Source organism: Vicugna pacos, chromosome 23 (assembly GCF_048564905.1).
Source record: "Vicugna pacos chromosome 23, VicPac4, whole genome shotgun sequence".
Classification (NCBI taxonomy): Eukaryota; Metazoa; Chordata; class Mammalia; order Artiodactyla; family Camelidae; genus Vicugna; species Vicugna pacos.
Window position 1 is genome coordinate 38137838 of NC_133009.1, and position 26148 is coordinate 38163985.

Consider the following 26148-nt stretch of genomic DNA (forward strand, 5'->3'; position numbering starts at 1 on the left):
CCATGGGGCCAGGGAGCGGGGCGGGGCAGGAGCCTCGGGAACGGAGATGGGAAGGAGGGCCTTGGGGGTGCCCAGGTCAGTCTGCTCCTATCTGAAGAGGAGCGGGAAAGGGGTTGGCGTCTGGGAAGCCTGGGCTGGTCACCCGGCCCAGCAGCAGATGACTCAGCAGAGCACTCCTCCCGCGGCCCCAGGCCAGGCCCAAACTGGGGCACAGGCCCGGTCCCAGCCCTCCCCTCCACCTGCTTCCCCGCCTCCCCCCTGCAGGCCTTCCCCCCACCTCCCAGACTCCTGGGGGGGAGTGGGTGTGCGTGCGGGCACACCCCAAGTGGTGCGGACCTGCTCGAGGACAGGCAGGAGGTGGAGCGGAAGGGCCTGGGCTTTGAAATCTCCGAAGTCCAGTTCCAGATCCCAGCCGTGTGGGCTGGGAAAACTAACCTCTTCCAACTCCAGCTTCCTCATCTGAACGAGGGGACACTCATTTGCGGAGTCAGCTGTTGGTATTACCATCATCAGACCCCAGGCACCCGGGGGAGAGCCTCTGCCCTCGCCGAGGGCCAGGGCCAGGAGACGGGCCCAGAGGAGGGGGTGCTCCCGCGTGCCTTTGCCTGCAGCAGCTAGGGTGAAGCCCCTCCAGGCCTGAAGATTTGTGCAACCAGCTTCCAGGGCCCCGGGCCTCCCCACCCAAGCCGCTTCCTCACTCCCTCCTAGCCCGGTGGCCCTGGGCGGCACGTGGGTCTGTCCTGGCCAAGGTCGGCTCAGCTCTGGCCTCCGGCTCCCGCGTCCCCTGCTGAGGAGTGCCAGTCCCTCCCCTCTGCCCTGCGCACAGCCCCTTCCTCACCCTCTGCCCTCGTCTCACCGCCTCCCACCCCGTGGACTGAAAAGTGTCCTAGTGTGTTGCAGTTAGAAAATCACTGATGCTGGCTGTGACAGCCAGATGTCACAGGGAGCTGGGAGTGTCAGCCAGGCTGTAAGCTGCGACAAGAGCTAGTTGGAGGAAAAGAAGAAAAGCAGGGAAATAACTGGAAAGGGCTGAGTTCCGAGAAGCCTGTCGTTTTGCTTCGCTTTGCTTTCACAGAAGGGACTTGAGGTGCTTCCGAGGAAGGAGAAACTAAAGACCCAGAAGAGGGGCGCTGCAGACAAGCTAGACCCGGCGGGGTCCGAGCACCTGCAGGCGGCCAGCCTGGGCAGGAAGAGAGCAAGAGAGGCGGCCCTCAACCACCCCGACGGAGCGCACGCAGGGCAGGGACGGCAGTGAGCCCAGGGCTGCTGGTCCCTGCACGCGAGCCGTCGGTCTGGAGCGAGGAGGCGGCGGGAAGGGACACTCTCTCCAGTGTCTGCTGCACCTGCGACCTCCCTGCACAAGGACAGAGGCACACTTGCCCCCAGCAGACCACCAGCCACCCCCTCCTGCCTCCCGCTCTCCTGGTGCGGTGGGGCGCCCGCATCCACGGGGCCCGGGTGGGCAGCTCTGTGTTTGGCCACTCTTCCCTGAACTACGTAGGGCCTTTCTCGCGCGGCCCTGGCTGCCTCGCCTCAGGGACTGGGAAGACCCCCATCTGCTGTTGGGGGACGGGGCCCCGGGCTGACGGAGCCATCGCTCCTTGTGACAAGAACACTGAGCAGTCACTCCACAGCGTCCCTGTGTGAATGTGCAGCAGTGCTGAGCGTCCCCCTCCTGCTGTGCGCGCTGCAGCCCTGTGCGGACCTGCCATCCACCTCCGAACTGGGCGTCTGTGCCCGCTGACAGCCTCCATACCGCAAATCCGGCCTCTCTTTCTGTCAGTTCATTTGTTTGTGTTTGTTTTGCAGCATAATTGACCTACAACTCTGTGTCAGCTCCTGTTACACAACACAGTGACTCGATATTTCTGTGCATTTCAGAATGACGGCCACCAGACGTCTGGTCACATCCGTCACCACACACACAGGTTAGTGCTCGGTCGTTGGCTAGACCCCGACAGTGCATTTCGAAGCCAGGGCTTGTTTATTTTGTCCCTGGAAGTTTGCACCTCCTAGTCTCGCTCACCTGTTTCCCCCCTGGAAGCCCCTCCCCTCTGGTAGTCACCTGTCTGTTCTCTGTAGCTGTAACTCAGCTTCTGTTTTGCTGTGCTTGTACATTTGTTTTGTTTTTTTAGATTCCACATGTAAGTGATATCATTCAGTATTTCTTTCTCTGTCTGATTTTTTTCACTTAGCGGAATATCCTCCAGGCCCATCCATTGCTGTTGCCAATGGCAAGATTCCATTCTTTTTTATGGCTGAATAGTATTCCGTTGTATATATACACCACGTCTTCTTTATCCAGGCATCTGCTGATAGACATTTAAGTTGCTTCCACGTCTTGGCTGTTGTAAATAGTGCTGCTGTGAACATTAGGGTGCAGGTGTCTTTTCGAGTTAGTGTTTTTGTTTTTTGGCAAATACCCAGGAGTGGGATTGCTGAACTGTTTGGTAGTTCTATATTCAACTTCTCGAGGAATTCCATACTGTTTTCCACAGTGGCTGCACCAACTTACACTCCCACCAACAGTGTACGAGGGTTCCCTCTGCTCCACACCCTCGCCAGCATTTGTTACTTGTGTTCTGTTTGGTGAAAGTCTTTCTGGCAGGCGTGAGGCAGTTGTGGATTCCCTTTGTGCTTCCCTGACGACCAGTGATGCTGAGCGTCCTTCCGCGCGCGGGGCAGCCATCCATGCGTCTCCTGGGGAGACGTGTCCATCAGGGCCTCTGCCGCTTCAGTCGTGGGGTTTTTGTCCTTGTTGTTTTGCTTTGACATTGAGGTGTACGAGTTCTTTGTATATTTTGAGTATTAACCCTTATTGGATATGTCATTTACAAATATCTTCTCCACTCAGTAGGCGAAGCCACCTGGAGTTAGCGTGCTTCTGCCACTTACTGGCTCTGCTACATTGGGCAAGTCCTTTAACTCCCTGAGCCCCAGTTTCTCTGTCCGTAAAATGGACTGATGACCCCAGCCAGCCTGGTTTAGCTCATGGGACTGTGGGGACCCCCAAACGAGGGACACACCCGAGTGCCTGAGTCTGCACCCAGAGGGGTACGGGAGACCTTGGATTCTCTCACCAGCCTGGAGCCCTGCACGTTCCTGGTCGGGAACAAACTTGTAAGGACACTGATGGCTCCCCCGCCCTCAACCAGGTCTGCCTGGAATGAACTCTGGCTTCCCTGTGCTCCCCGGCCCCTGCGCTCTCTCTGCGGGGCTGCTCTGTGAAGAAAGGGGTTTTCACGGTCGAGCGTGTCTGACTGGATGGGCCCCAGGTGGCCCCAGCGGCCTGCCATCCGGACTGGGGAGGCCATAGGCTGGCGCGTGCCAGCGCTGTCCACTCGGAGGGGGAAGGGGCTGCTCAGGGAGCCAGTGCAGCTGGCAGGGTCCAGGCCTGTGGGCTCGGCCCAGGACAAAGCTGCTCTGAGCCGCCTCTCAATGGACGCCTGTGTTCCGTGGTGGGGGCGGGGTGGCTCCGGCCTCCTCCCTCCCCGCCGCCGCCGCCGCCGCCGCCGCCGCCGGACGTCCTGGGCTGGACGCTGGGCAGAGGAGGTCCGGCACAGGGAAGGTCAGGGCTGGCCCGTGTGCCTGGGCACTCGGAGATGGCACCAGGCTCGGGGCTTCTGGGGTCCCGGACACTGATTGGGCCGAGGCGAGGGGCGGGCCCAGGCGCGGCAGGCCCCGCGGCCACTGCGCCCCGCGGCCACTGTGCCGGCGGCTGGGACGGGAGGAGCCCGCGCGGGGCCGCGGGCGGTGGCGGGCCCGCGGGAGGACCCGGGCGGCGCGCGGGGGCAGGGTCACCGCAGACCGGCCGAGCCCCGCCCCGCGGAGGCGGAGAGGAGCCGGGCGGGCGCGCTGGCCCCGCGGCGCTGGGCGGCCGCGTCTTCCTGCGCGCCCCGCGGCCGCTCCCAGCGCCCCGCCATGCCGCCCACCAGGCTCCGCGGGGCCGCGCCGCTCGCCGCGATCGCCCTCCTGGTGCTGGGGGCGCCCCTGGGTAAGGGCGGGGGCGCCGGCCGAGGGGGAGGGCCCGGCCTCGACGCGCGGCCCCCGGAGACCCTGGGGGAGCCGGCGCCCCCAGCTGCGGGTCCGTGAAAGGGGAGGCCCGGGGGGCTGGGCGGGGCTCCAGGCAGAGGCCTCCTAGCTCAGGGCCCAGGGCGGGCGGCCGGGGAGTGGGAGTGGGGCTGGGCGCCCAGAGGCGGGGCGCCGTGGCCCCTGGGCACCCTCTCCTCTGCCCGCAGCGCTGGCCAGCGAGGACTGCCTGTGGTACCTGGACCGGAATGGCTCTTGGCATCCGGGCTTTAACTGCGAGTTCTTCACCTTCTGCTGCGGGACCTGCTACCAGCGGTACTGCTGCAGGGACTTGACCTTACTCATCACGGAGAGGCAGCAGAAGCACTGCCTGGCCTTCAGGTGGGCTCCGGCTGCCCCCCAAGGGGCCTGCCCAGGTCTCCTCCCGTCCCTGTCCGCTCCACATTCTTAGCCCAAGCCCAGGACTCCAGCCTGGGGACAAAGCGAGAGGCTAGTGTGGGTCTTGGGACTTCCCGGAGGGCCCGTTAGTTACTGCCATGTGGTCATCTGCCGGCTGGGCTGGGCCCTCCCGTTGGCCCCGCCTTGCGGGGGGGGGGTGTCGGGTCGGCACCCAGATGCAGTGTAGCTGCATCAGACTGGGTCTGATTCCCAGGTCCACTCCTCTCTAGCTGTGCGATCTTGGGGAAGGCACACCCCCAGCGGGTCCATGTTTCCCCTTCGTGAAACTGAGGTGTGCCACAATTAGTGGTTTTCAAACTTCTTTTTGAAGAGGACCACTGGCATGGGCAGGTACGGGGAGACTGACTGAAGTGGGAGCCAAAAAACAGCTCTGGGTCACTTCCCACGGGCCTGTCAGGGCCAACGTGCTGGGAGTCTGACCAGTTCAGCCGTACAAGCCAGGCACACACTTCGGATCCCGGCATGCCGCTCGCTGGCCAGCAGGCTGCCCAGCATTCCGGGAAATGGAGGTTCTCTAATCTCCAAGGTCCGGCAGAACCTTACCAGGAACCCCAAGTCTCAGCTCGCTGTGGCCCCCTGCCGGCCAGGAGTCCAAGCACAGCTCTCAGGTCACCATACTGAGGCCTCTCTCCTTGAGGTCAGAAGGTGAGGGAACCTGTTCTTTCTCTAAGTCCCAAGACCATAGCCGGCATCGCCTCAGCCGTCATCCTCTTCGTGGCCGTGGTTGCCACCACCATCTGTTGCTTCCTCTGTTCCTGCTGCTACCTGTACCGCCGGCGCCAGCAGCTGCAGAGCCCATTTGAAGGTACCTGTGTGGGGCTGGGTGTGGTGAGCCTGAGACAGGCTGGGCTGAGCCCCACGGTGGGCACTGGTTTCAAGGATGCATGCCAGCATGTAACCCCAGAGACGGGAGCATGAACCTTGGACTGTGGTGCCATGGTGCACATGCACATGGCTCCCAGGAAGTGCATGGGGTAGGGTCTGCAGTAACAGCCTTTATCAGGAAGGCGCTGCTCCGCGTGCCTGAGTTGGTGGGACCACACACATGCCCAAAGCTGGTGGGCGTGGGAACGGTGACACCATGTGGGAGGGAAGGGCTGGGGAGGATCCCCTTGGGGTTGGCTGCAAGATTCCAGCCCTGGAGCTGGCGTCTCCTTGCCCAGGTAGGACATTCCCCAGGCTGTGCTCTCTGGCTCAGGGGAGCGAAGTGCTAAACCCAGACTGACCCGCCGGGGCCACCTTCAGGGTCCCTGCTGGACCCTGCGGAGCAAGGTCTGGAGAGAGGCAGCGTGGCCAGCCTGGACCCTCCCTACCTTGGGCTCTGGGCGGGAGGGGGCGCTTCCTAGAGAGGCAGAGCTCTAAGTGCCTGTCTTTCTCCCCCACCTAGGCCAGGAGATTCCAATGACAGGCATCCCAGTGCAGCCAGTGTACCCGTACCCCCAGGACCCTAAAGCCGGCCCTGCACCCCCACAGCCTGGCTTCATGTACCCACCTAGTGGTCCTGCGCCCCAGTATCCACTCTACCCGGCAGGGCCCCCTGTCTATAACCCTGCAGGTAAGTGAGCCCTCTGCTCCTGCCCCCCGACTCCACTGCCTCTCCCAGACTTCCAGGCCGGCTCTGCTCCATGGATGCTGCATGCCCTGGGGTAGGGGGGTCCTTTGCACTTCCTGTGCCACCCTGACCGTCATTCTGTCTCCTTGGCTTGCAGCCCCTCCCCCGTACATGCCACCCCAGCCCTCCTACCCGGGAGCCTGAGAAGCCAGCTGTGTCTCTGCCGCCCCTCAGGGATGCCTCCCTCCTGTACCTCCATCCGGCCCTGGGGGTGGTCGGGGGCCTCTCCTGGCCAAGCCCTGAGACCTTCTGGGAACAGGGCCCCAGGGAGGAGGAACAGGAGCTGAGCTGGAACTTGGCCATGAATGAGGGGAGGCTGGGGAGGGCTTGGGTGCATAGACGGTTTTCACAGGAGGTGAGGGGAAGACAGGAAAGCCTGGGCCACAGCTCTGCCTTCTCACAGTCCTTCTGCTCGCCCCCACGACCCCAGCCAGGAAGGCTGGGCCCTCCCGTCTGCCCACTGCGGGCTGGGCGGGGCTGGGTGGGGCTCCATCAGCTGCGGCAGAAGCCCTCCTGGCTGCCCCGCTGGCAGGGCTCTGTATGGCTGGATTAAAGCTCTAAAGACAGAACTCCTGTCGGTCGCATCATTGGCTTGTCCACCCCTCCCGTACACTGTCTTCAGCTGGGCCCTCACTGCTGCCAGCTCCATGTCCCCTAAGCAAGGGAAGGCAGGACCAGGCTGGGGGCACAGGCAGAAGCACCCAGGCTGAGGGCTTCTCAGTTCCCAGAGCTGGGGAGGTGGGTCGTGCTGCTTCCCAGAAGAGGGTGCTCGTTTGCCTTCCAGAGTCCGCACATGGGCTCTCGAGCTGCCCGAAGGCACGTTACCCGTCCGCTACACTTGGACTCGCACTTGGGCCCCACGCCCATCTGACCGACGGGTCCCCCACCGGCTCTAAACGGTGAGGCCTGGTCTTCCTGACCAGCAGCTGAGAGAGACTGGTCTGCCCAAGGGGCCGGGAAGGGTGCTGTCAGCTGCCTTGGGCCATAGAGGGAGCCCCAGACCGGAGGCCTCCGGCCCAGACGGGGCCCAAACCGGGCCAGGCAGGTGCCTGCCCCACCCCCACCTCCAGCCTTGCTCCCTGAGGAACAGGCCTTGTGCCCTCGGCCCTGTCTGGTGACAGGAAATTTTATAGTTTTGGATTCAAGTGAGGAAAGTGCCAGGTCAGCTTGGAAAGCCACCTCGCTGGCCGTGTCCCCGCTCCCAAGGCCCTCTGCTCGGCCCCCTTCCCTCCGCCCGCAGGTACTCCCGCCCACTGCAACCTGCCTTCCCTCTGGGTCTCCTCAGGCCTCTGGGCCCTGCAGCCTCGTCTGTGTGGCCACTGTGCTCACCAGGGCCCCTGGAGGCCCTTGTCACACAGCCTGGAAGGGGCGCTCCTGGGCCAACTGCCAAGGGGCCAGGGTCAGACCTCTGCCCCGGACCTGACCCAGACCTGCTGCAGGGGACGAGCTGAGAGGTGGGAGGGGGCCATGAGGGTCCTGGTGTCCAGTCTGCTGGTTCTGCCCTCACAGGTCAGGAGAGAGAGTCACCGGGTCAGCTCCAGGTCTGCAGTGTTCCCCACCACTATCTCCCCTGAAGCTGGGAGGCAGAGGAGGTTGGCAGGATAAGGTTTTTGAGCTTCTCTAAGAAATGTGTCAGTGGATGCAAGGCCACAGCAGCCAGAATTCATTATCCTCAAATCAACAGCCTGGGGCCAGTTACAGACTGCCGAGCAGCCTGGGATGGGTGGCACCACTGCCCCACCAAGGTGGACGCCCCCTCCAACATTTCCAACCAACTAACTCTGCAAAGCACTGAAAACAGAGAATTTTAAGGAAAAGGGGGAGATGGTGACAGAGTAGAGCTTTCATGTACCGGGAGCAGGGAGGAGGCCCCTCAGTCCCCGAGTTTTTAAGATGGCAACACCCATGTGTCTCCGGCGACCCCAGCTCACCTGCTCGTCACCGGGCACAAGGCGCAGCTGTTCCCCACTAGCACCCCTGAAGCCGCTGTCTCCCGACAAGGTGGTGTGGGGGGAGAAGCGGTGGCCCTCGAGGACTGGGTCTGCAGTGGTGTGAGCGGGGTCCTGCCAGGCTGGATTGAGGACCCGGAGGGGGTCTGGGAGAAGGGGAGCAGTTCACACAAAATCACGGGCCTGCATTCTGGGGGCAGCAGGGCCTCCTCCCGTGGTGGGGAGGCTGCGTTCAGAGGGAACAGCAAGGAGAGAGGGCGGAGGTATACCGGGCGATTCCGTGGGGCCGAGGGAAAGGTTAGCAGGAACCCGAGCGCTGGGGGAGGCGGCCGGCGGGGGTAAAATGAAGGCAGCTGGGAAAGCCCATGTGCGGGCGGCGTGGGGTAAAGCCGGTTAGAGGCCTGCAGGAGGCAGCCAAGAGACGGGACGGTGCGTGGTCGGATAGGGCACGTGGAGCACAGGGCATGGTGGCGGAGGGGCGACCCCTACCCCAGGCCAGCAGCCTGCCCCCCGACACAGGTGGCAAAGCCCACACCTGCGGGTTCAGGTCCTGAGACCTGAGGCGCGAGGGAGGCTGGCATGTGGCTCTCCCGGATGGATGGTCTGACCCGCGTTTGGAGCTTCGGCGTCCCAGAGAAGCCGCCTGAGTGGCCACGGTCCCGAGCTGCAGCCTGGGCCTCCTGTGACAGTAAGTGCGACGAGGAGCCAGCCCTGGAGCCCCCTCACCAGGGCGGGAGACTCAGAGAGACCCCTGGACGGGGAGAGGGGTGGACGGCGGCCCCTGGGAAGCCTCCTGGTCCGGGCCGGTGGGAGACTGGGTTTGAGGCCGAATCCACCAGCTGTCAGGTCATCTGCACCCTTCGCGCTCTTCCACCGTCGTTTATTCCCTCCTGCGCCTTCCCCCGGCCTCCGACGGGCAGCCGGGTGCATAGTGGGGGCCCAGGCCGAAGGGCAGGTGGGCAGCGGGCGGACGCGCCGCCCTGCCTTGCGAGCCCTCCCCGCAGTTCAGCTGAGCCCTGAGCGCCCACGCCTCCGGGACGCGCCCCAGGCCGCCCGACCCCAGGCGGCAGCCCACCCTCGGGCTCGGGGCTCGGGACGCGGCGCGCGGGGGGGGGGCGGCGGGAGGCCCCGGGCCGAGGTGTCCGCCTGGTGGCGCTGCGCCCCGCCCCCCAGCTCGGAGGGGATGACGTCAGCGGCCGGCAGCGCCCGCGGAGCGGGAGGGGCGGGAAGGAGTGGAGGAGGGCGGGGCGGGGCGCGGGGGCGACGCCCCGGCCGCGAGCCGACCGCTGCAGGTGCTTTTCGGTCGGCCAGACCTTGATTTAAGTTCCCGTGCCCCACAGCGACAGGGCCAGCTGGAGCGTCAAGATCCGGACCCTGGCGGTCCGGTTGGCCTGGGCTCCCTGGGCGCCAGAAGCCTTCTGGGGCGGAGCTCGGTCTCCGGGCTGAGCTCTGTGGTCACGGACCTGTGCGTCACCCTGTCTGGGCCCAGCTTTGTCTGCGACGCGGAGGTGACGTCGGTGCCGGCACCAGCTCACAGAGCGGCAGGCTCCGCGCCGGCGCCGCCAGCCCCGCAGACACGCACGCTGCGCTCCGCTGGGCGGACAGCATGAGAGGCAGTGCGCAGCCGCGCGCCCGCTCGGGCGGCCTTGGTTAGGTTCCTGGGGACGGGCACGAGGGTGGAGGCAGGGGGCAGCCGCACGCCCTGGGACACTAGCCTGCCCTGTTTTCGGCCAGACCTAGCTCAGGGGGCTGCTTCCTAGAAGGGGCCCTACACTTGCACCCTGAAACCGGAACCTGCCGTGCCCGCCCGCACACGAGACCCAGAGCCACAGGGGTGCACCATCTCGGAGCCAGTGGGACCAGAAAGTTGCCTCTGATGTCCCTGCCATGGAGGGCGTGGGGGCAGAAGAGGAGATCCGGGCAGCAGGGACGACAGGGCCTCCCCCCAGTGGTCATGTCAGTTCTTTGCCTTCCCAGGCCTGGGACTGCGGCGAGCAGCTGGCCCCAATCCTGAAGTTAGGAAGAGTCAGGGACTGAGCGTCCCCTGAACATGCCTAATATAGCCACCCCAGCTGCACTCCGCTACCACCCACCGACAGCACCTCTGCCCAGTGACCCCAGGCAGCCCGGCTGGTCTGAAGTGGACCCCGGCTGAGGCCAGCTCTCCTGGGCCTGGCCAGCCAGGGCAGGGGAGCATCCCCCTCTGAGTCCCCACCGCCATGCTTTCTGTGGACGGGAGCTTGTGTCCCGGCCCATTGGGGTAGCGTGGCAGGGGACCCTCCAGACAGCACAAGGTGAGCCCAGCCGTCACAGCTAAAGGCTTGTATATATTATCAAAATCTTATGGAAAAACAGAGACACAGCTATTTATACAACAGCAGGTGGGTGTGAGGAAGTGTCTGCTTTGGCATCAAACCTTCAGGTCCAGCTGCAGTCTGTCCCCTCCTCCCGTCTGGAGCCCGCTCCCCACCAGGCACGTCCATCCAGGCCCACTACCTGTGTCATGTCCTCTCGTTAGCTGGGAGGGGTCTGGGGGTATCCTCAGCCCCTCCCGCCTTGTGCCCTTGGACCCCCAGCCTTCTGCCCTTGCCCGGCACAGAGAGGACTGGCCGAGCAGCTTTGCCCCAAGGGCTCCTCAGAGGCCTGAATCCTGACCCTGGGTGGGCAGTGGGGCCGGGCGGGTCCTGTGGTCCCTGTGGGACATCTTTCCTGGATCATAGGCCTTTGGCAGCTGGCCAGCCACATGGGCCCCAGGTGTGCCATCTTCTCGGTCTGAAGGGACTCTTCTTGTCCTGAAAGCTCAGCTCTGGCTATAAACGGTATTTTTGGAGAGCCTCAGAGACAAGAACAGGAAAGTGAGGAGAGAGAAGGCGTCCTTCCCGGAGCTGGCCAGGCCTCTAGCTGCCCCCTGGCAGAGAGGGGCGTGCAGAGCAGGTCAGCCGGGCGGGTGGGCAGGGTCTGGGTGGCGTGGCGTTGACAGCCTGTGGCGGTCCTACTGCAGCAGCTTGGGCACCTCCACCTGCAAGAGCAAAGCAGAGGCAGTTTAGAGGAGGGGGTCCCGGATGTGGGCCCTGGAATCCCTCACCTCCCTTCCTTCCGGAGACCAGACACTCAGAGTGCGTGCGCCTGCAGAACAGAGACGTGGGGTTTGCATTCTCCCTTTTCTGTAAAAACTGGATGATAGCAAATGACCCTGGAGTCACAGTCAGAGGGTGCTTTATCTCTGGTGTGACCGGTGGGGACTGGGGATCTGCCCCCAGGGAGCCTCGACAAGCAGGGTCTCCTGAGGCTGAATCTCCTACAGACCTTCGGGGTAGACTGACCTGAGGACTTGGCTGGTTCTGAGAGTCAGGCAAACAGACCATGTTCTGGGAAGGGGAGGGAGGACTCAGAGGAAGGCCTGAGGCTGCAGGGTGAGGGGCTAAAGGAAGCTTCTCCGGGAGGAGGGACAGTCTCCCCTGGGGAGCTGCAGGGGTGGCCAGCCTGGGGCCAGCCCCGCTGCAGCTACTTAACTTCTTGAGCTGCTTGAGGTTGCTGGAGCGGATGGCAGCCAGCAGCTGGTCCCGGGAGTTCTTCTCCTGGGCGGGAAGGGCTCTGTCGCCCATCTTCCGCTGGGTAGCCGGCGACAGCGAGTTCCTCAGGTTCTCCATGATGAGGGGTGGGGCCAGGGGGGGCGGGGGCGGCGGGGGCGCGGCCGGGCCGCCCCCTTTCCCGGGCAAGTTCTTGGGGGCGGCCTTGGGGGACGGCTGCGGGGAGGGCCTGGGAGAGCCCTTGGCGGGGGCCCTGGCCTCAGGCACCTCCAGCAGCGCCTTCTCCCCGCCGGCCTCCTGTGCCCGCCGCTGCTGCTGCCGCTGCTGCCGCTGCCGGTCCATGTTGCGGCTGAGCAGGGTGGTGACGGCCATGCGGGGCCCGGCCAGCTCGAAGTGGTAGCCCAGCTTGAGCAGGGTGGCATTGTCCCTGAGCAGCCTGGCCATCTCCATCTCCGTCTTGCCGCCGCAGATGTGGCGCTGGTTGTGGAAGCGCAGCTCGGTCAGCGAGCTGTTCTGGAGCAGGGCCCGGAAGATGGCCAGGATGCCCTTGCTGGTGATGTGGTTGGAGTCCAGATTCAGGCTGGTGATGGTCTTGTTGGCCTTGAGCATGATGGCGATGGCGAAGGCCACGTGGTCGTCCGCCCGCGTGTTGGCTAGGGCGAAGGTCTTGACCACCGTGTTGAACTCCAGCGCCTCCGCGAAGCGCACCAGGATCTCCGTGGTGATGCAGTCCGAGTTGTTCACGTTGACCTCTGTCACCTCCGGGTCATTGTTCTTCACCCTCTCCAGGGGCTCGTCGAAGATGCTGGGGGCTGCCTCCTCCTCGGCCTTGGTGGGGGCCCCGGGGGCCGGCCTCTCTGGTGCAGGCGTCTTGCCCTCTTCTCCGGGGGCCTTTGGGTTGGGGGCCTCGTTTTTCCTGGCTCTCTCGGCCCCCTTCCCGGCGAGCACGCTGCCACCCCCTCTCTCCACCTTCTCGGCCTCCATCCGGGCACCCGCGCCCTGGCTGGGCCCCTTCACCTTTGCAGTCTCCTCTCTCTCGCTCGCCTCCTTCCTGTCCGCCCCCTTCCGCCCCCTGTCTCTGCTCCCCCCCGCACTCCTTTCAGCCCCCTGCCTGTCCTCGTCCATCCTGGGGGCCGCAGTCTCCTCGTCTGCCCGCCCCCCCTTCCCGGCCTCCTTCTTGTCCACCGCGGCCCTGACCCGGCCCTTCTCCAGGCCCCTGATGACTTTCTCCTCCTTGGGCCTCTCTGCACCTTTGCCCTCAGCTTCTTCCTTGTCTCTCGAGAAGCTTTTCTTTAAACCACCGCTCTGTGGCTCCCTCCCCTGGTCCGAGTCCTGCCTGGGGCCCAGGGGCTTTCTGCCGGCACCCCTGCCCCTTTGCTCTCCGCTCTTGGCATCTGTCTTGGTCTCCACTTGCTTGCCCTCCTAAGAATTCAGAAAAGAAAAACAAACATGAAGGGCTGGCTTCGGAGGGAGAGGGATGGGTGTGGGGATGGCGTGGGGGCGCGTCTATAACCGCCCAAAGCCTCTGGACGGTCTCTGCGCGGACGCGGCCGGGACTCAGGTGTGAGCTGTGCGGACCGCGCTGACGGCACACTCCCAGGACCTGAGGGCCGCGAAACGCCCAAGTGAAGGCTGGGGGGCTGCAGCCGTTCCTCCCCAGGGGCCAGACCCAGAGCTACCCTCCTCCGTGGGGTGACGGGGAAGGGGCTGCTGGCTGAGCCTCGCTGGAGCCGGAGGCGAAGGAAATCTCACCAACGCTGGGCCTGTCTTTGTTTCAAATTTTGTGTTTTTGTTCATTGTGGGGTTTTTTGTGTTAAATTTGGTTTTTTACAGTATTAACTGAGACACCAGTTGTCTTGCTCTCTGGGCTCCTGGGCCCCTCGCATCCTGCGCTCCAGGCGGGAGCACCAGGGCCGTACCCTGGCCCCAGGGACAAAGAGGTCAGAGGGACCCACTGAGGACTACTGACATTTCATTTTAGCAGTTAAGGTTATTTATAAATTCAGTACCATCCTCATCTCATTGAAATAAGGGGGCCCTAAATAAAAGATGGACTTTCGGCATCAGATACATGTGGCTTTTTGGGAAATCTGCAACATTTTCCTTATTTTTTTCAGTAAATGCTTTGCTACGGACTGCTCTGTCTGTGAGGAGCCCGGGACTCAGCCAGTCAGCTGACCTTGGGGCCCTGCCTGACTGGGCCCAATGATGCCAGGTTGCTGGGGGCGTGGGAGGGGCCGGTGGCCACCCTGAACCTCCACAAAACCACATAGAGTCTGCTCCTTATCCTGCGAGCACACTTACCATCCCTGTCGTGGGGCCGAGGGAGCAGCTGAACTGCCTAAGAGGAGATGTTAGATGCAATGTCCTCTGTCCGACAATGCCAGACCCCAGGGCAGCCGGCCCCCAGGGACGCCACATGACCTTCTGAAGCTCTAACAGGAAGGCACCATGGCCTGACTGTCAGAGGTTTCCGGGGTGCGGGGAGAGAAGCAATGCTCTACCACCCCATGTCCCAGAGGGAGTGTGGTGCTGGGTGGGCCCAGGAAACGGTGTGCACCTGGACCACAGACAGGCCCCTGGGGACCGTTTGTTTAGCAGCAGAAGTCCTTGGCGCCTCTGGCAGAATCACAGGGGGCCGCCAAGGGGCACAGGGCCCGGTGAGACAGGGCCTTGGCACGCACCCCCGCCCTCCCCACCCGCAGGCCTGGGCTGCCGCGCCAGGGGACTCACGGGGCTGGGGCACCAGGGGTGATGATGGAGCCTGGCTTTGAAACGGAGCGTGGCACTGGTGAACAGAAGGCCCGTGAGGGGCCCTTGGGTCAGCCCTTCGAGGACGCTCACGAGCACCGGAGGCCCTCTGCCCCGCCCACCCCACCAGGTCCAGGGATTCTGGTCTCATCATACTTGAGGAGCCGGGGAGGGAGAGTCCAGCCCACGCTCCGGACAGAGGTCAGACCCCACCTCCCCAGACCTGCACACGCTGTGCCCCGCGGATCGCCCCCGGACGCAGCCGAGCTGCCTCCGCAGAGCCCACAAGCCTCACCAGAGGGAACTGGGGCCCCCGAGAGAACACCCCACCTTTGGGAAAAACTGAGGCTCTGGCCTGTCCACTAGCAGCCCCAGGTTGACGTGCCGTTCCCCGACCTTCCCCACTGGGGCAAACGCACCCCCTCTGCACCTGCCTGCGCCCTTGGTCCCTGGGTGTCCCTGCAAAGCAACTGCACCCCAGCCTCCCCTCCCACCCAAACCCTTCCAGACCCAGGCTTCCGTCCCCTCCCTTCGGGACTGCTCTCCGAGTCTGCCCTCTCCCTGCCCTGGCGCCCCAGACTCTGTCCCTCCCCATCTGCACCAGCAGCCTCCCGCCACGTGCTCCTCCGCACAGGGTCCTAGTGGGCTTGGGTCTCCCCGTGTCTGCTCAAGGCACCCTTTAAAAAGAATCTAATGGAAAACAGGCGGGGGGGTGATTAATCATCGTTTCCTCCAAACAGTCAGGAATGAGCGGGGCTGGGGCTGCTCCCGCAGCCTGAGACTCAGACGCTGCCTTAAAAGGAGAAGGAGGCCTGCGTCCTCCCGAGCCCAGGTCTCCACGGGGCGGACTGCAGGGCGCTCAGCAGAGCTGCCCCCTCCGGGCCCGCGAGGGACGCCAGGCCGCCATCTGCCTCTGAGACAGGCGGTGCGTCCCCGTGACCCCCGAGGTTACGTTCTGCCTGCTCCCAGCCTCTGCCTCAGCTGGGAGGGCTTTAGGGTAACAAAGCGCCTCCCTGGAGAAGGGCTGTGGCCCCTGGATGAGCCCTCGTGACAGTACTTCTCTCCTGTGGGAGAAGCCACTGTGCAGTGGAGGTGGAGGCCTGGAAAGGATGACCCCTGGAAACCTCTCAGGACCGGTGATGCAGGGCCCTGCCCCCGACCCCTCCAGGCCTCGTGGCCACGTGATGTTGCCCCGTGCCTGTCACTTGGTCAGGATCCAGGTGACGTGTCTGGTAAGCTCCGGTGGCAGAAGGCAGCCTCTTTCCCCGACCCTGGGCGGCTGCTGCTACCCCTCTGCGAGTCTCGTCTGACTGGGCAGAGCAGAGAACGTTCCACCACTTCCATTCCCAAAGCAGGAGACGGAAGGACTCGTCTATCAGGAGGTCCCTGACAAACGGGAGCCTGCCCGCAACCATGTGCGGCACTCAGCCCCGCCCTCCGGGCCCCAGGAGTTCATGCTGAGCTCACGCTGAGCGCCCCTCTGCCTTTCCTGTCACCTGTCACCTGAGTGGATAATTCTCGGCAGAGGAATCCCAGCCTGAGGCAATTGTAAGGGGGGTGGTCTGCAGCACCCCCAGAGGGCGGTGGAGCCTGGGGGAGTGTCTCCAACAGGAGGTGGGGGGCAGGAGCCCCGGCTTGCCTGGAGGGGGTGGAGCCAAGGAAGGAGAGGGTGCCCGGTGAGGGCGGGCACCTGGCACCTGGGCCTCCCCCGGAGCCAGAGTGAGGTGGCGCCGACCTGGGGCTGCCGGGGGCCCCTGATGGCCCTCTGTCTGGAGTGTCCAGAAGGCTCAGCCCAGGCTCCAGGCTGGGGCTCAGACGCTGTGTCAGTGCCCTGTCCCCAGGCCTTCGCCGAAGTCCCTGGGGGCGCAGAGCCGCAGGGTGAGTGGAGCTCACCGGGAGACCGCATGTTCGCCCTGGCCCTGGGCGGCTTCTGCTTGCTCCTGGATCAAGGTTACAGTTACCAGGAAGGCTTGGCGGGGGGGGGGGGCTGCTTCTGCGCTCACACTCCCACCCCCCTCCACCCGGTCCTGCACCAGTGGCCCCCAAGCCCCTCCATGTCTCCGAGCCCAGCTCGCACCTCCTGCTTTTCTTGTGGAGCTGGTGGCCGAGGGCTGGGGCCCTGGTGCCCTCCTGATGTTGGGCGCTGCAGCTGCCAGGCCCATCTGTCTACAAGGGCGGGCAGGGAGGAGCCACCACAGCCCGGGAGAGAGGCTCCCTTATAGGGCGGCCCTGGGGAGGGACGGGGAGCTCACTTCCGCAGGCTCCTGCTGCACGGAGGGCAACTCTCATTGTCCCCTGCCAGGAAGCAAGATTCTAGTAGATCCTCCTGACAAGAAGCTTCAGAATGTCCCACGCCTTTTGGGAAAGCTGTGTTCCTAGGCTGGCCGTCCTGGGAAGGCTGGCAGTGCCTGTGTCCCTCGGGGGTCTGTGGGCAGGAGTCCCTGCTGAGGCTCGGGCCAGCTCCTTAGACAGAGCTCTGTAGCAACAGGTCTCCCCCCGAGAAAGCCACAGGCTCTCCCCAGGGCTGTCAGGAACCCAGCTGTTCTGGGAAAGTCCTGCCGTGAGTAGCAGGGGCATTCACTGGCTCTGCAGGCAGCTGGCCTGCGTGCCAATCCTGGCTGTGCCCTGACCAGCTGTGTGACCTTGGGCGAGTCACTTACCCTCTCTGGACCTGCTGTCTCATATGCAAAATGGAACTGAGCCCACGGAGAGCCTCGCTGGGTTGTAAGTAGCAGGGGACTCAAAGGTCCTGATGCCCAGAAGGGCCTGAAGAGGAGCTAAGCGGCCACAATTCGGGGTCCCTCCCTCATGAAACGTGTTCGAGCCGTGAGGACAGGCAGGAGAGCCTGCCCCCCGCCCCCCCAGCTCCGGCCCGCCCTGCGCTTAGTCGCCCAGCCTTGCTCAGGGGGTGAAGTCCCGCCCGCACCCAGCAGTCAGTGGAACTGCATCTAGTTTCTTCCATGAAAACTGACCACATCACAGCCCTGGGGCTGCGGGAGGGCTGGAAGCTGGGGAGGGACTGGGTCGCTTTGGGAAGCCTCCCCTAGCCCCGCCCCAGTCCTGTGGGGACCTGGCAGGGGTGGAGTGCGGTGGGGACAGGCGTCACCCGCCAACAGTGACGGCTGGCACCAGACACCTGTGAGTGTTGGGTCCTAGGTGGGGCTGGGGGGACAGAGCTGTCCTCTAGGCCAGCCCCCCGGAAACCCCCCGGGGCCCCCTACCCAGCCCGCCCCCCCATCTCACTCCTCAGGAGGCAAGACTGCACAGCGCCCTGGGACACCGTCCTGCCTGTGCGGAGGGTGTGGGACGAGGCTGACATCGGAGAGCATGTGGCAGAGGGTGCAGACAGAGAGACGTCCCCTCCCAGAAGTTCCCGCTCCGGCTGACAGCTGACCCAGGGGTCACTGCCGCCCAGCCCGGCCTGCAGCTCCCTTTCTGGGAACCCCAGCCCTGACCCTCCCCAAATCACCCTGCGCCAGCCTCCCTCTTTCCGGGCCCCCGGGGTGGGGAGCACACTCTCCCCCGTGGCCCTTGCAGGACAAGTCCGGGGAGTCCCTCGGAGCTGTAAGGGGGTGGTGGGGAAGCTGCAACTTAGAGGCTGGCTGGGAGAGGGGAAGGCCATGGGGAAGGCGGCGGGGGGCTCTGACCCGACCCCCACAGGTAACACCTCTGGAAACATACTTCTTTAGGTGTTCAGGGCTGGTGCGTACACTCGGCTCCTGCCCGTGACTGGCGTCTCGTCAGTCCCTGAGAGAGACGCGGGCTGGAGACGCAACTCCCCACATCGGGTCGGGGTTGGCTCCCACTCCGTGGGAGCCCCTCCGCGGCCCCCTCGTGCTCACTGCCGGTCGTCGACGGCCATGTGGGCCACCCTCGCTGGTCCGCACAGAAACGTCAGGCAAGGGGGGCCCCTCCCCACTCGCGGCCTCGAGTCCACCCACGACCACCACAAGCTGGGCTGCAGGCTGTGCCCCTCATCCCCCCAAAGAGAGCCTCCAGCCTGCCTGGCACCCAGGACGTGCGCACGGTGAGCTCTGAGCGGAGGGGTCAACATCAAGGCGCCGAGAGGCCGTGCCTGCAGCGTCCTCGCCACCTGTCTACCCCAGCCTGTGCACCGCTGCGGGGTGGGGACAGGCCAGCCCGGGTCTGGGGACGCAGGTCCAGGATGGCAGCAAGACAGACCCACAGTCCCTCGTGCCAGTGAGGAAACAGAGAAGGTGCAAAACAGGGGTCACTTTGCGGCTTCGGGCATGTCTGTGAAGGGCACCGTCTGCCTCCTCCCCCAACACCCCCAACCAGGGAGCCTCAGACCCCCCACCTGTCCAGCCAGCAGCTGCTAGCCAGGTGAGCACTTCACGGTCAGTGCCCACGCCCCCAGCCCCACTGTCCCCACTTAGACCAAAAGGAGCTGAAGCCCCAAGCCTCGAAGCTGCTCCTGAGGACGCAGGGGCTCGGGCTCCAGGGTCTGAACCTTTCTCTACTTTCCACCTTACTGCCTCCGCCAGGACGCCTGTCCAGAGCCCCTCGTCGCCCAGCACAGAGATGAGGTGTTAGTGACAGCTCCACCCATCCAGGGCTTACTGGGCACTGAGGGTTTGACACAGGCCGTCTGTCCAGTGACTCCTCAGTGCTCTGCCTGTCCGTCTGTCCCAGTGGGCAGAGCGTGCTGGGCTCTAGGCTCAGCAGGAGAAGGCTTGGGGCTGAGGGAGGCCTCACATGCGATGACCTTCCCTTGTGTCTCATGGGCGGCCTTTCCCTGTCCCTCTGAGCCTGTATCTGCCCTTAATGACTGTCGCATTATCACAGCATCTCAGAGGTAAAGCACTGAGGACTCAACACCTCGAGGACAGCGAACTCAAGTGGCTCCTGGGGGTCCATGTTAACACCCTGTCTGCTCTGCAGACAGTGCGGTGGATGGAAGTGGGGGGCTGACAGGCAGGCTCAGATCTCCCGGGCTCTGACACCCCCTCTTCACTGCCCTTCCCTTTATCACGGCTAAGCCGGGAGCTCCTGGCAAAGCGCGTGGTGCACATCTGATGTTTGCCACTTGGGCATCTGGTCCTTGGGACACGCATGGAGGCACAGCTCGGCCCCAGGCCCCAGGCTCAGCCCTGGGGATGCAGAGAGAGGCAGGGCGTGACTCTCCCCAAGCCAGGCAGGGAGGTGGCGACCCGTTCCTTGGATTTCACGTCCAGGCTCGGGGAGGGGCTCCGGGGCTTCTGCTAAGGCAGGCTGGGGGGGAACAGCCTCGAGGAAAGGAACCCGAGGTCAGAAGCACGCCACGTCCGAGCTGCACCTGAGCAGGAGCGGATCTGTCACCCAGCCTCTGCGCAGCCCTGCAAGGCTTTCCTATCCCCACTGCAGTTTTCCTACCTTGCTTGGCAACGAGACCCCAAAATTCAAAGGGCCTGTGTGTTTAAGTTTGGGGTCAAAAGTGAAGTAGAGGGAGGCTTAGAAGTCAGCCCGGCTTGGAAAAATTAACCCAAAGGGTAGGGCGACCCCAGCGCATGAGGAGCAGAGACTGGCTGGACAGGAGCAAGAACCCGGCGGGTTTGCCGGCGGAGGTGACCGGGAGCAGAGCCCCTCGGGAAGGGAGGGAGCACCGTCCAAAGGCACAGACGCTCCAGCTGATCCTGAAGGACCGTCAGGGCCAGGACGTGGGTGAGGGGCAGAGCGGGCAGAGCAGGCCCCGTTTCCCAGCCTCCCCTAAGCAGCTCCCCCTACCTTCCACTCAGGGTCCGCGTGAGCTTCAGGCATGGTCTGCTCTGGAAAGTCACCTCCGATGCCCCCCTGCGCCCCTCCCCACCGGTGCCCCCACCACTCGGCCCTGGTCCCTCTCCCCCATGGGGCTGCGGGCACAAAGTGATTCCCCGATCCACTGGGTCCCCAGAGGACAGCATAGGGCCTTGCAAGTGGTCAGCTGGGCAGATGAAGGGAAGAGTGGACAGCTCACAGGTGAAGCCAGAAGCTGGAAGGATGGAGACGGGGAGGGTCTGAGCACATGGAGCTGTGCACAGATGACTGAGTGCCGAGTAAACCAACCCTGAGGCCGACGTGGCGGGAATGGGTGCTCTGCCGGCACATACTGCAGAAGGGCAGAGTCCTTGCTCTGCTGCGGCCTGAGCCAGCCCCGGCCCCCACCCTGAGACTGTGGAGGCCGGCAGATCAGGGCAGCGTGGGGGGCCAGGGCTCCTGAAGAGGGCTGGGCATCCCCGCCCTCCTCGGGGCAGGTGGGCCCCCAGGCCAGTGGCTCAAATCAGAAGCCCTGATGAGCAAGGGCGAGAGTAGCCCGTGGTGGGGCACGTGGACCCCTCTGCCCTCACTCCTCCTCCAGCCCAAGGGATTGGGGGGCGGCTGTGAAATCAACCTGTTTCATAAAAGAAAGTTTTATTCCTATGTCTCCTACACGCAGATGACCTACATCCTCAACACTCTTCTCCCAACGTCTCCGATGCTCCCTTGGTCCAAGCGCTCACACCTCTCCCTGGTCACTGCAACCGCCTCTAACAGGCCTGAACTCCACAGGACAGCCTCCCACCGCAGCCTTCGGGATCCTCCTGGAGTGCAGATCTGCCGACTCACCCCCGTCCCGGAAACCTCCAGGCGGCTCCCCAGGGCCACCCCTGCTCGGCCAAGCCAGGACCCCCTGCCCCCTCCTCCCTCGAAGTCCTTCACACAAGCCCCCACTCCCCCCCTGCTGGCTACTCCTGGTTCTTGCGGGAACCAGACTCTGGGCTTCTGCACTGATGGTCTGACTACTTAGCTTGTCCTCTCCTGTCCCGGTAAACTCTGACCCTAAGTTTTAGCCTTGAGAGCGCTTAGCGTAGATCTTTAATTCATCTGGATTTTATTTCTTCCCCCAGATATATAATGTCCGAATTATTTTTATAATCAGAAAAAAAACAAAACTTGTTTCATTTAAAAAATTATCTTTTTTTAAACTTTTTTTGGGGGGGGTAATTAGGTTCGTTTTTGATAGGTACTGGGGATTAAATCCAGGACCGCATGCATGCCAGGCACGCACTCTACCACTGCGCTGTACCCTCCCCCCCAAAAAAACTGTCTTTTAAAACTTCAGTTTCATAGCAACAAAAAGGGAAACAAAACGAACACACCAAGACCCCTCAGGCCAGTGGCGGCGACAAGGGCCGGACGGGGACTGAGGAGGGGGTGGTGGCTCCCGGTCTCGCGCAGGGACCTGCCCTGGAGCCCAGCCCCTGGCTCAGTCGGATCCGGCATCTCGACCGCAAAGCCAGCACTTCGTGAACGTCCGGGCCCAGCAGAGGGGCCGGAGGGTCTCGGCACAGCCTCCAACTCCGGTGTGGACAGAGACGTGCACCTCACCTCCCAGGCTCTGGGGGCGGAGGGGTGGACAAGGCAGGGCAGAGCTAAGTGAGCCCGGGACCAGGACACCACTGCAGTCCAGCGCGAGGCCAGGCCACCTCCGTACCTGCTCTGCCCCGTGAGTGAAGCGGGGGAAGCGTCTTCCAGAAAAGTCGATAAAGTGCAGACTTGGTGGCTGGGCCCCTGCACCGAACGTGTCACCAGACTCGGCCACCGGACTGCGTGGAGTCTGAGGGCAAGGCCTTCTTGTGAAGGGACGTCAAGTGTCACCCAGGGGAAGGAGACCAGGCAGCGGGCGCAGTACCGAGACGGGAGGGGGCCTGTCCGCTGTCACCCGGCGCCGGTCACGACTGCCCTGGGCCTGCACCGGCCAGGCCGACATGGGCAGCTGGGAGGCTGTGGGGAAGCCTTGTCCAGGGCAGGAGGGCTCAGGGTGGACGGAGACTTGGCCCCAGTGCTCCCTGCAGACCTAAGTCTTGGCCGCCGGGTCGGGTGACTCATCCTGGGAAGTGTGCGGCAAACCCCATTTTTGGAGAAACTGGGGAAGCGCTCTGTAGACACAAGTCTGGGGGGCGCTCTGCCCTCTCCCGTGCCCCAGACCCCCAGGCAGACACGGCCCGGCCAGCGTGGAGGCCCTGCAGAGAGCCCTGACGTGGAAGCCGTCTGTCCCCAGCAGCGCCGGGTCCCACTAGGTCCCAGGGGTGGCAGGAGGGACATGCTGTCCTCTTCCCGGGGCCGCGCCGGCCTGGGCAGCACTGGGCTCTGCTCGGGGCCCCACACGCAGGGGGGCCGGCGCTCGGTGTCAGGCTCTGCTGCCCGCTCTTGAAGGGCTTAGAGGTGTTTGAACAAGGGGCCCCACGTGTCTGTTCCGCAGCGGGTCCTGAAGACTGCAGCCAGGCCCAGGCTGAACAGAGAAACAGGAGCGGAGCTCAGCCCTCTGCCTCCTCTGTCTCCAGTGGGGACCTGGACTCGGGACGGCAGTCTTTGCTCCTCCTGCTCCCTGGCCACCCGCCTCCACCCACCTTCCTGACTGGCCCCCAGCCCTGTCTCCCTTCTCTCTTTGAGCCTACTGCGCACCATAGCCCACAGCCTCGCTCTGAAATGTCCGTCTGGTCAGCAGCCCCCAGGCTCTCGGGACGAAGCCCGTGTCCTGCCTGCACTCCGGTCACCAAGTGGGACACGCGTGCGCTCTCTGCGGCCTGGCTGCCCTCGTGGGGACTGTATCCCTGCACCTGAGAGTGTCCTGCCCCCCGTCTGCCCAACTCCTCACTCTCCTCCTAACTCTACTGTGGGGAACTTCAACTGTGCACCAAACCAGGGAAAGCGGCATGGGGACCTCAAGGCCCCAAGGCCAGCTCCTCAAGCACAGACACCTCCCACCCGTGTTCTTCTGCCCTCCGTTACCCCGGGGCAAAGCCCAGGTGTATGGTTTCCTGCACACATTCGTCAGCATGTTTCTGTGCAAGGCAGAAACTGTGAAGAGCGACAGCTGTGCCACGGCCTCGCCTCGCGTCAGCCGGACCGCTTCCGCCGGTGGCCGTCAGCGCCTGGCCCAGGGCCCCTCGCAGACCCGCAGCTACCCCGGGCCCACGGCCGGCCGAGCGCTGCCTGCTCTGCTCTGCGCCCGGACGGGACGGGGGCGGCGGGAGGGCCAGGGCCAGCCTTTACTTGGGCCCCGGCCCCGGCCTCACGCTCTGCACTTAACAACCACTGGGATGAAACGAAGACATCTCAGTCCTGCTTACAGGGTGCCTCCCGGGTCGGCCGCACCTGAACACCTCCGGGGACGGACAGCTCAGTCCCCAGAGGCAGACAGGCCTTTTCTTGTTTTTTAAAGCTGATTCCATCTCGGAAAGTCCTCCTGGTTCTGGGTCCGGTTCTGCCCCTGGGTCGTATGGAGCACAGCCTCCTTCTTCCCCTCACGTGCTCTTTTCACCTGCTACACTGAGCCCATCACCCCGTCTGACCAGAACTTTCTGGATCCGGGTTCTGCTGTTTGAAAGCTCACGGTAGTGGGGAGGATGGACAGAGCAGTGGTGGAGCACGTGCTTACACGCACCAGGTCCTGGGCTCGATCCCGAGCACCTCCACTAATACATAAACCTGACTGCCCCCAAAAACTTAAAAACAAACAAGAAAACCCCAAACCCAAAGTTCATGGTCCCTTTGTGCTTCAGACAGTCTGCAGACCCAGCAGGTGTGCTTGCGCCCACCGGGCAGGCAGACTGACGACAGCTCCCAGGCACCTGCCAGGAGCCTCCGGGAGCCTGAGCTCCCAGACCCCCGCCGAGCCAGCCATGGAGCTGTCCCGAGGGGCCTCCTCCGCTCTCCCCTGCCGTCTCAGCGGGGAATCGCTGGCTTCCACTGTACCTCCACCCACTGCTGACGCTTCTGGAATAAAACGACACCCCTGAGCCACACTGCCAGGGTTTCGGGCACCTGCAAACTGTTCTAGAAAGTTCCCTCCTGTGAGTGGCGGGGTCACCACGACTCCCAGACGCAGCTCCCTTCCTGCAGCTGAACCCAAGAAGGTGCCGGGCCTCCCCGTGCCAGAGCGACAGGGCTGGGACTCCCTCATAGCTGAGCTAAGAGGCTGGGTCTGTCCTTCTGAGACACACAGGGAAGTCCATCCGAGCTGGGGACTGGCCTGAGCACTTAGCTCCTTCAAGCTCCAGGACAGCTGGAGGTGGGTCTGGTCATTCCACGGAGGGGAGAGGCAAGGTAGAGATATAGGGGAGGAGAGGGGCAAGCGAGGATGTCACAGCCTCACGTCGGGGAGGCCGGGAGCCCCACAGTGCAGGACCCGGAGAACATGCGATGGGGGCCAGGAAGAGGGGACAGCGAGCTGCCCAGGCGGCCCCTTCAGGGGGCTGGTCCGGGCACAGGAGGCGGGCAGCGGACGCTCACGGGCAGAGCACATGAGCCTGTCCAAGGACGTGGAGATGCTCTCTGTCCCCAGGGTCGCGGGAGGGGAGGAGACCTGACCTGGACTTCACACTGAGGGGTGTGGGCGTCACACGAGGGCCAATGGAAGAGCACACAGCTTTACCCTGAGGGGTGACAATCAGGCTTGCACCTAGGACGGCAGCTCTGGCAGAGAGGAGCTGAGGCAGGACGTGGCAGGGCCTAGACCGCACTGGGCTGAGCCCGTGAGCCGAGGAGAGGAAGTCTGTGGATGTTTCTGGGGGCCAGTTAGTAAGACTCGGTCAAGTGGGGAACAGCAGGAAGACTGGGAGGTGACCCCGAGGTTTCCAGCTCAGTGGACTGGAGACACAGCGAGGCTTAAAACCAGGACGAGGGAATGGGGGGGCAGGAGGGGCTGGGACGGTGGTTGGGGGCCGAGCCAATGTCTAAATGCCTGAGGAGTCAGTGCCCATGAGGGCCGGTAGCTCAGGAGCGTGATCCGGGCTCGAGACACAACCCTGGGGGCCGCAGGTGTGCAAGCAGCCCTGAGACCACAAGAACAAATCTGGCGACTCTGGACAAGGGAGCCTCAGGAGGAGGACGGGGCTTTGAGGGCTAAGAGCAAGTGAGTTGCCACATTATTTGATAGAGTGAAACCCGCTGAGCTGAGCAAAACCTCAGTGAGCGCCCTTCCCAGCGACAGGGACGGCCGCGCTGACAAGGCAGACGAGGACAGGCCGAGTGAGGACGCGGAGCAACCGGAGCTCGCCTCCGCGGCCGGCGGGGGTGTAAATGGCGCAGCTGCTTTGAAATCCGTCTGGTGCTTCCCGAACAGCTAAACACAGAGCTGCCCCGTGACCCGGCAATTCCGCTCCCGGGTGTATGTCCAAGGAGACCAGAAACTCATGTCCGCACAAAAACGAACCCATGGTTGTTCACAGCGGCATCTTTCATAAGAACAAGAAAGTGGAAATAACCCAAAAACTCATGAAGTGCTGAGCAGACAAACACAACGCGGTGAACCGCACAAATTAACGCCATTCAGCCGGACGAGCAACGACGGCGCACGCCGGCAGGATGAACCTCGACACACGTGATGGGAAGGCAGAGCCACAGGCCACGTGCTGTGGCTCCATGTATGTGAAACGCCCGGAACAGGCAGGTTCAGAGACGGAAAGCAGACGAGTGGTTTCCGGGCTCTGGCAGAAGGGGGACTGTGGAGGAACTGCTGGTGGGTGTGGGGTTTCTTTTTGGGGTGAAAAAAGTATTCTGGAATTAGAGGAATTGGTAGCATCTCTTATGAATTAGTAAAAACCCACCGAAGCACACACTTTAAAAGGGTAAAAGCTACAGGTGAATTGTATCTCAGTAAACATCTAAACGACAATTAAGAGATCCTGCTCCTGATCGCATGCAGGATGACAGGAGGGGCGCACTGAGCAAAGCCTTCCCTAACCTGCTGCGTTCACCTCCTCCTGCTTTAATTTCTGAAGGATAAAGACTATAGAACAGAAAACATAAAAAACCAGGCCAAAACAACTGTGTGCCGGGGCGGTTGCTGGGGACGCCG

The 26148-nt window shown here is 63.5% G+C and overlaps 2 protein-coding genes across 3 annotated transcripts in view; one reads left to right on the forward strand and one right to left on the reverse strand.

The window, feature by feature from the left end:
- The first annotated feature begins 3249 nt into the window (after positions 1-3249).
- On the forward strand, positions 3250-6669 carry SHISA4 (shisa family member 4). Of its 2 annotated transcripts, none has more exons than XM_072948255.1 (5): positions 3250-3568; positions 4239-4410; positions 5160-5293; positions 5652-5760; positions 5876-6014. In XM_072948255.1, the coding sequence occupies exons 1-4, from the start codon at positions 3265-3267 to the stop codon at positions 5711-5713; spliced, it is 672 nt and encodes a 223-aa protein (XP_072804356.1). In that variant the 5' UTR covers positions 3250-3264; the 3' UTR covers positions 5714-5760; positions 5876-6014. The 2 variants fall into 2 exon arrangements, with proteins under 2 accessions (XP_072804356.1, XP_072804357.1); XM_072948256.1 differs by lacking the exons at positions 3250-3568; positions 5652-5760 and adding exons at positions 3589-3994; positions 6198-6669 and having other exon boundaries at positions 5876-6043.
- A 781-nt stretch (positions 6670-7450) lies between these two features.
- LMOD1 (leiomodin 1) overlaps positions 7451-26148 on the reverse strand; it is a 34592-nt gene continuing 15894 nt past the window's right edge. The window contains exons 3-9 of the mRNA XM_072948264.1: positions 11154-13001; positions 11046-11068; positions 9585-9707; positions 9388-9498; positions 8539-8606; positions 8032-8195; positions 7451-7597 (exon numbers count right to left, since the gene is read on the reverse strand). Of these exons, the coding sequence (XP_072804365.1) occupies positions 7451-7597; positions 8032-8195; positions 8539-8606; positions 9388-9498; positions 9585-9707; positions 11046-11068; positions 11154-13001 (2484 nt within the window). The remainder of the gene's footprint in view (positions 7598-8031; positions 8196-8538; positions 8607-9387; positions 9499-9584; positions 9708-11045; positions 11069-11153; positions 13002-26148) is intronic.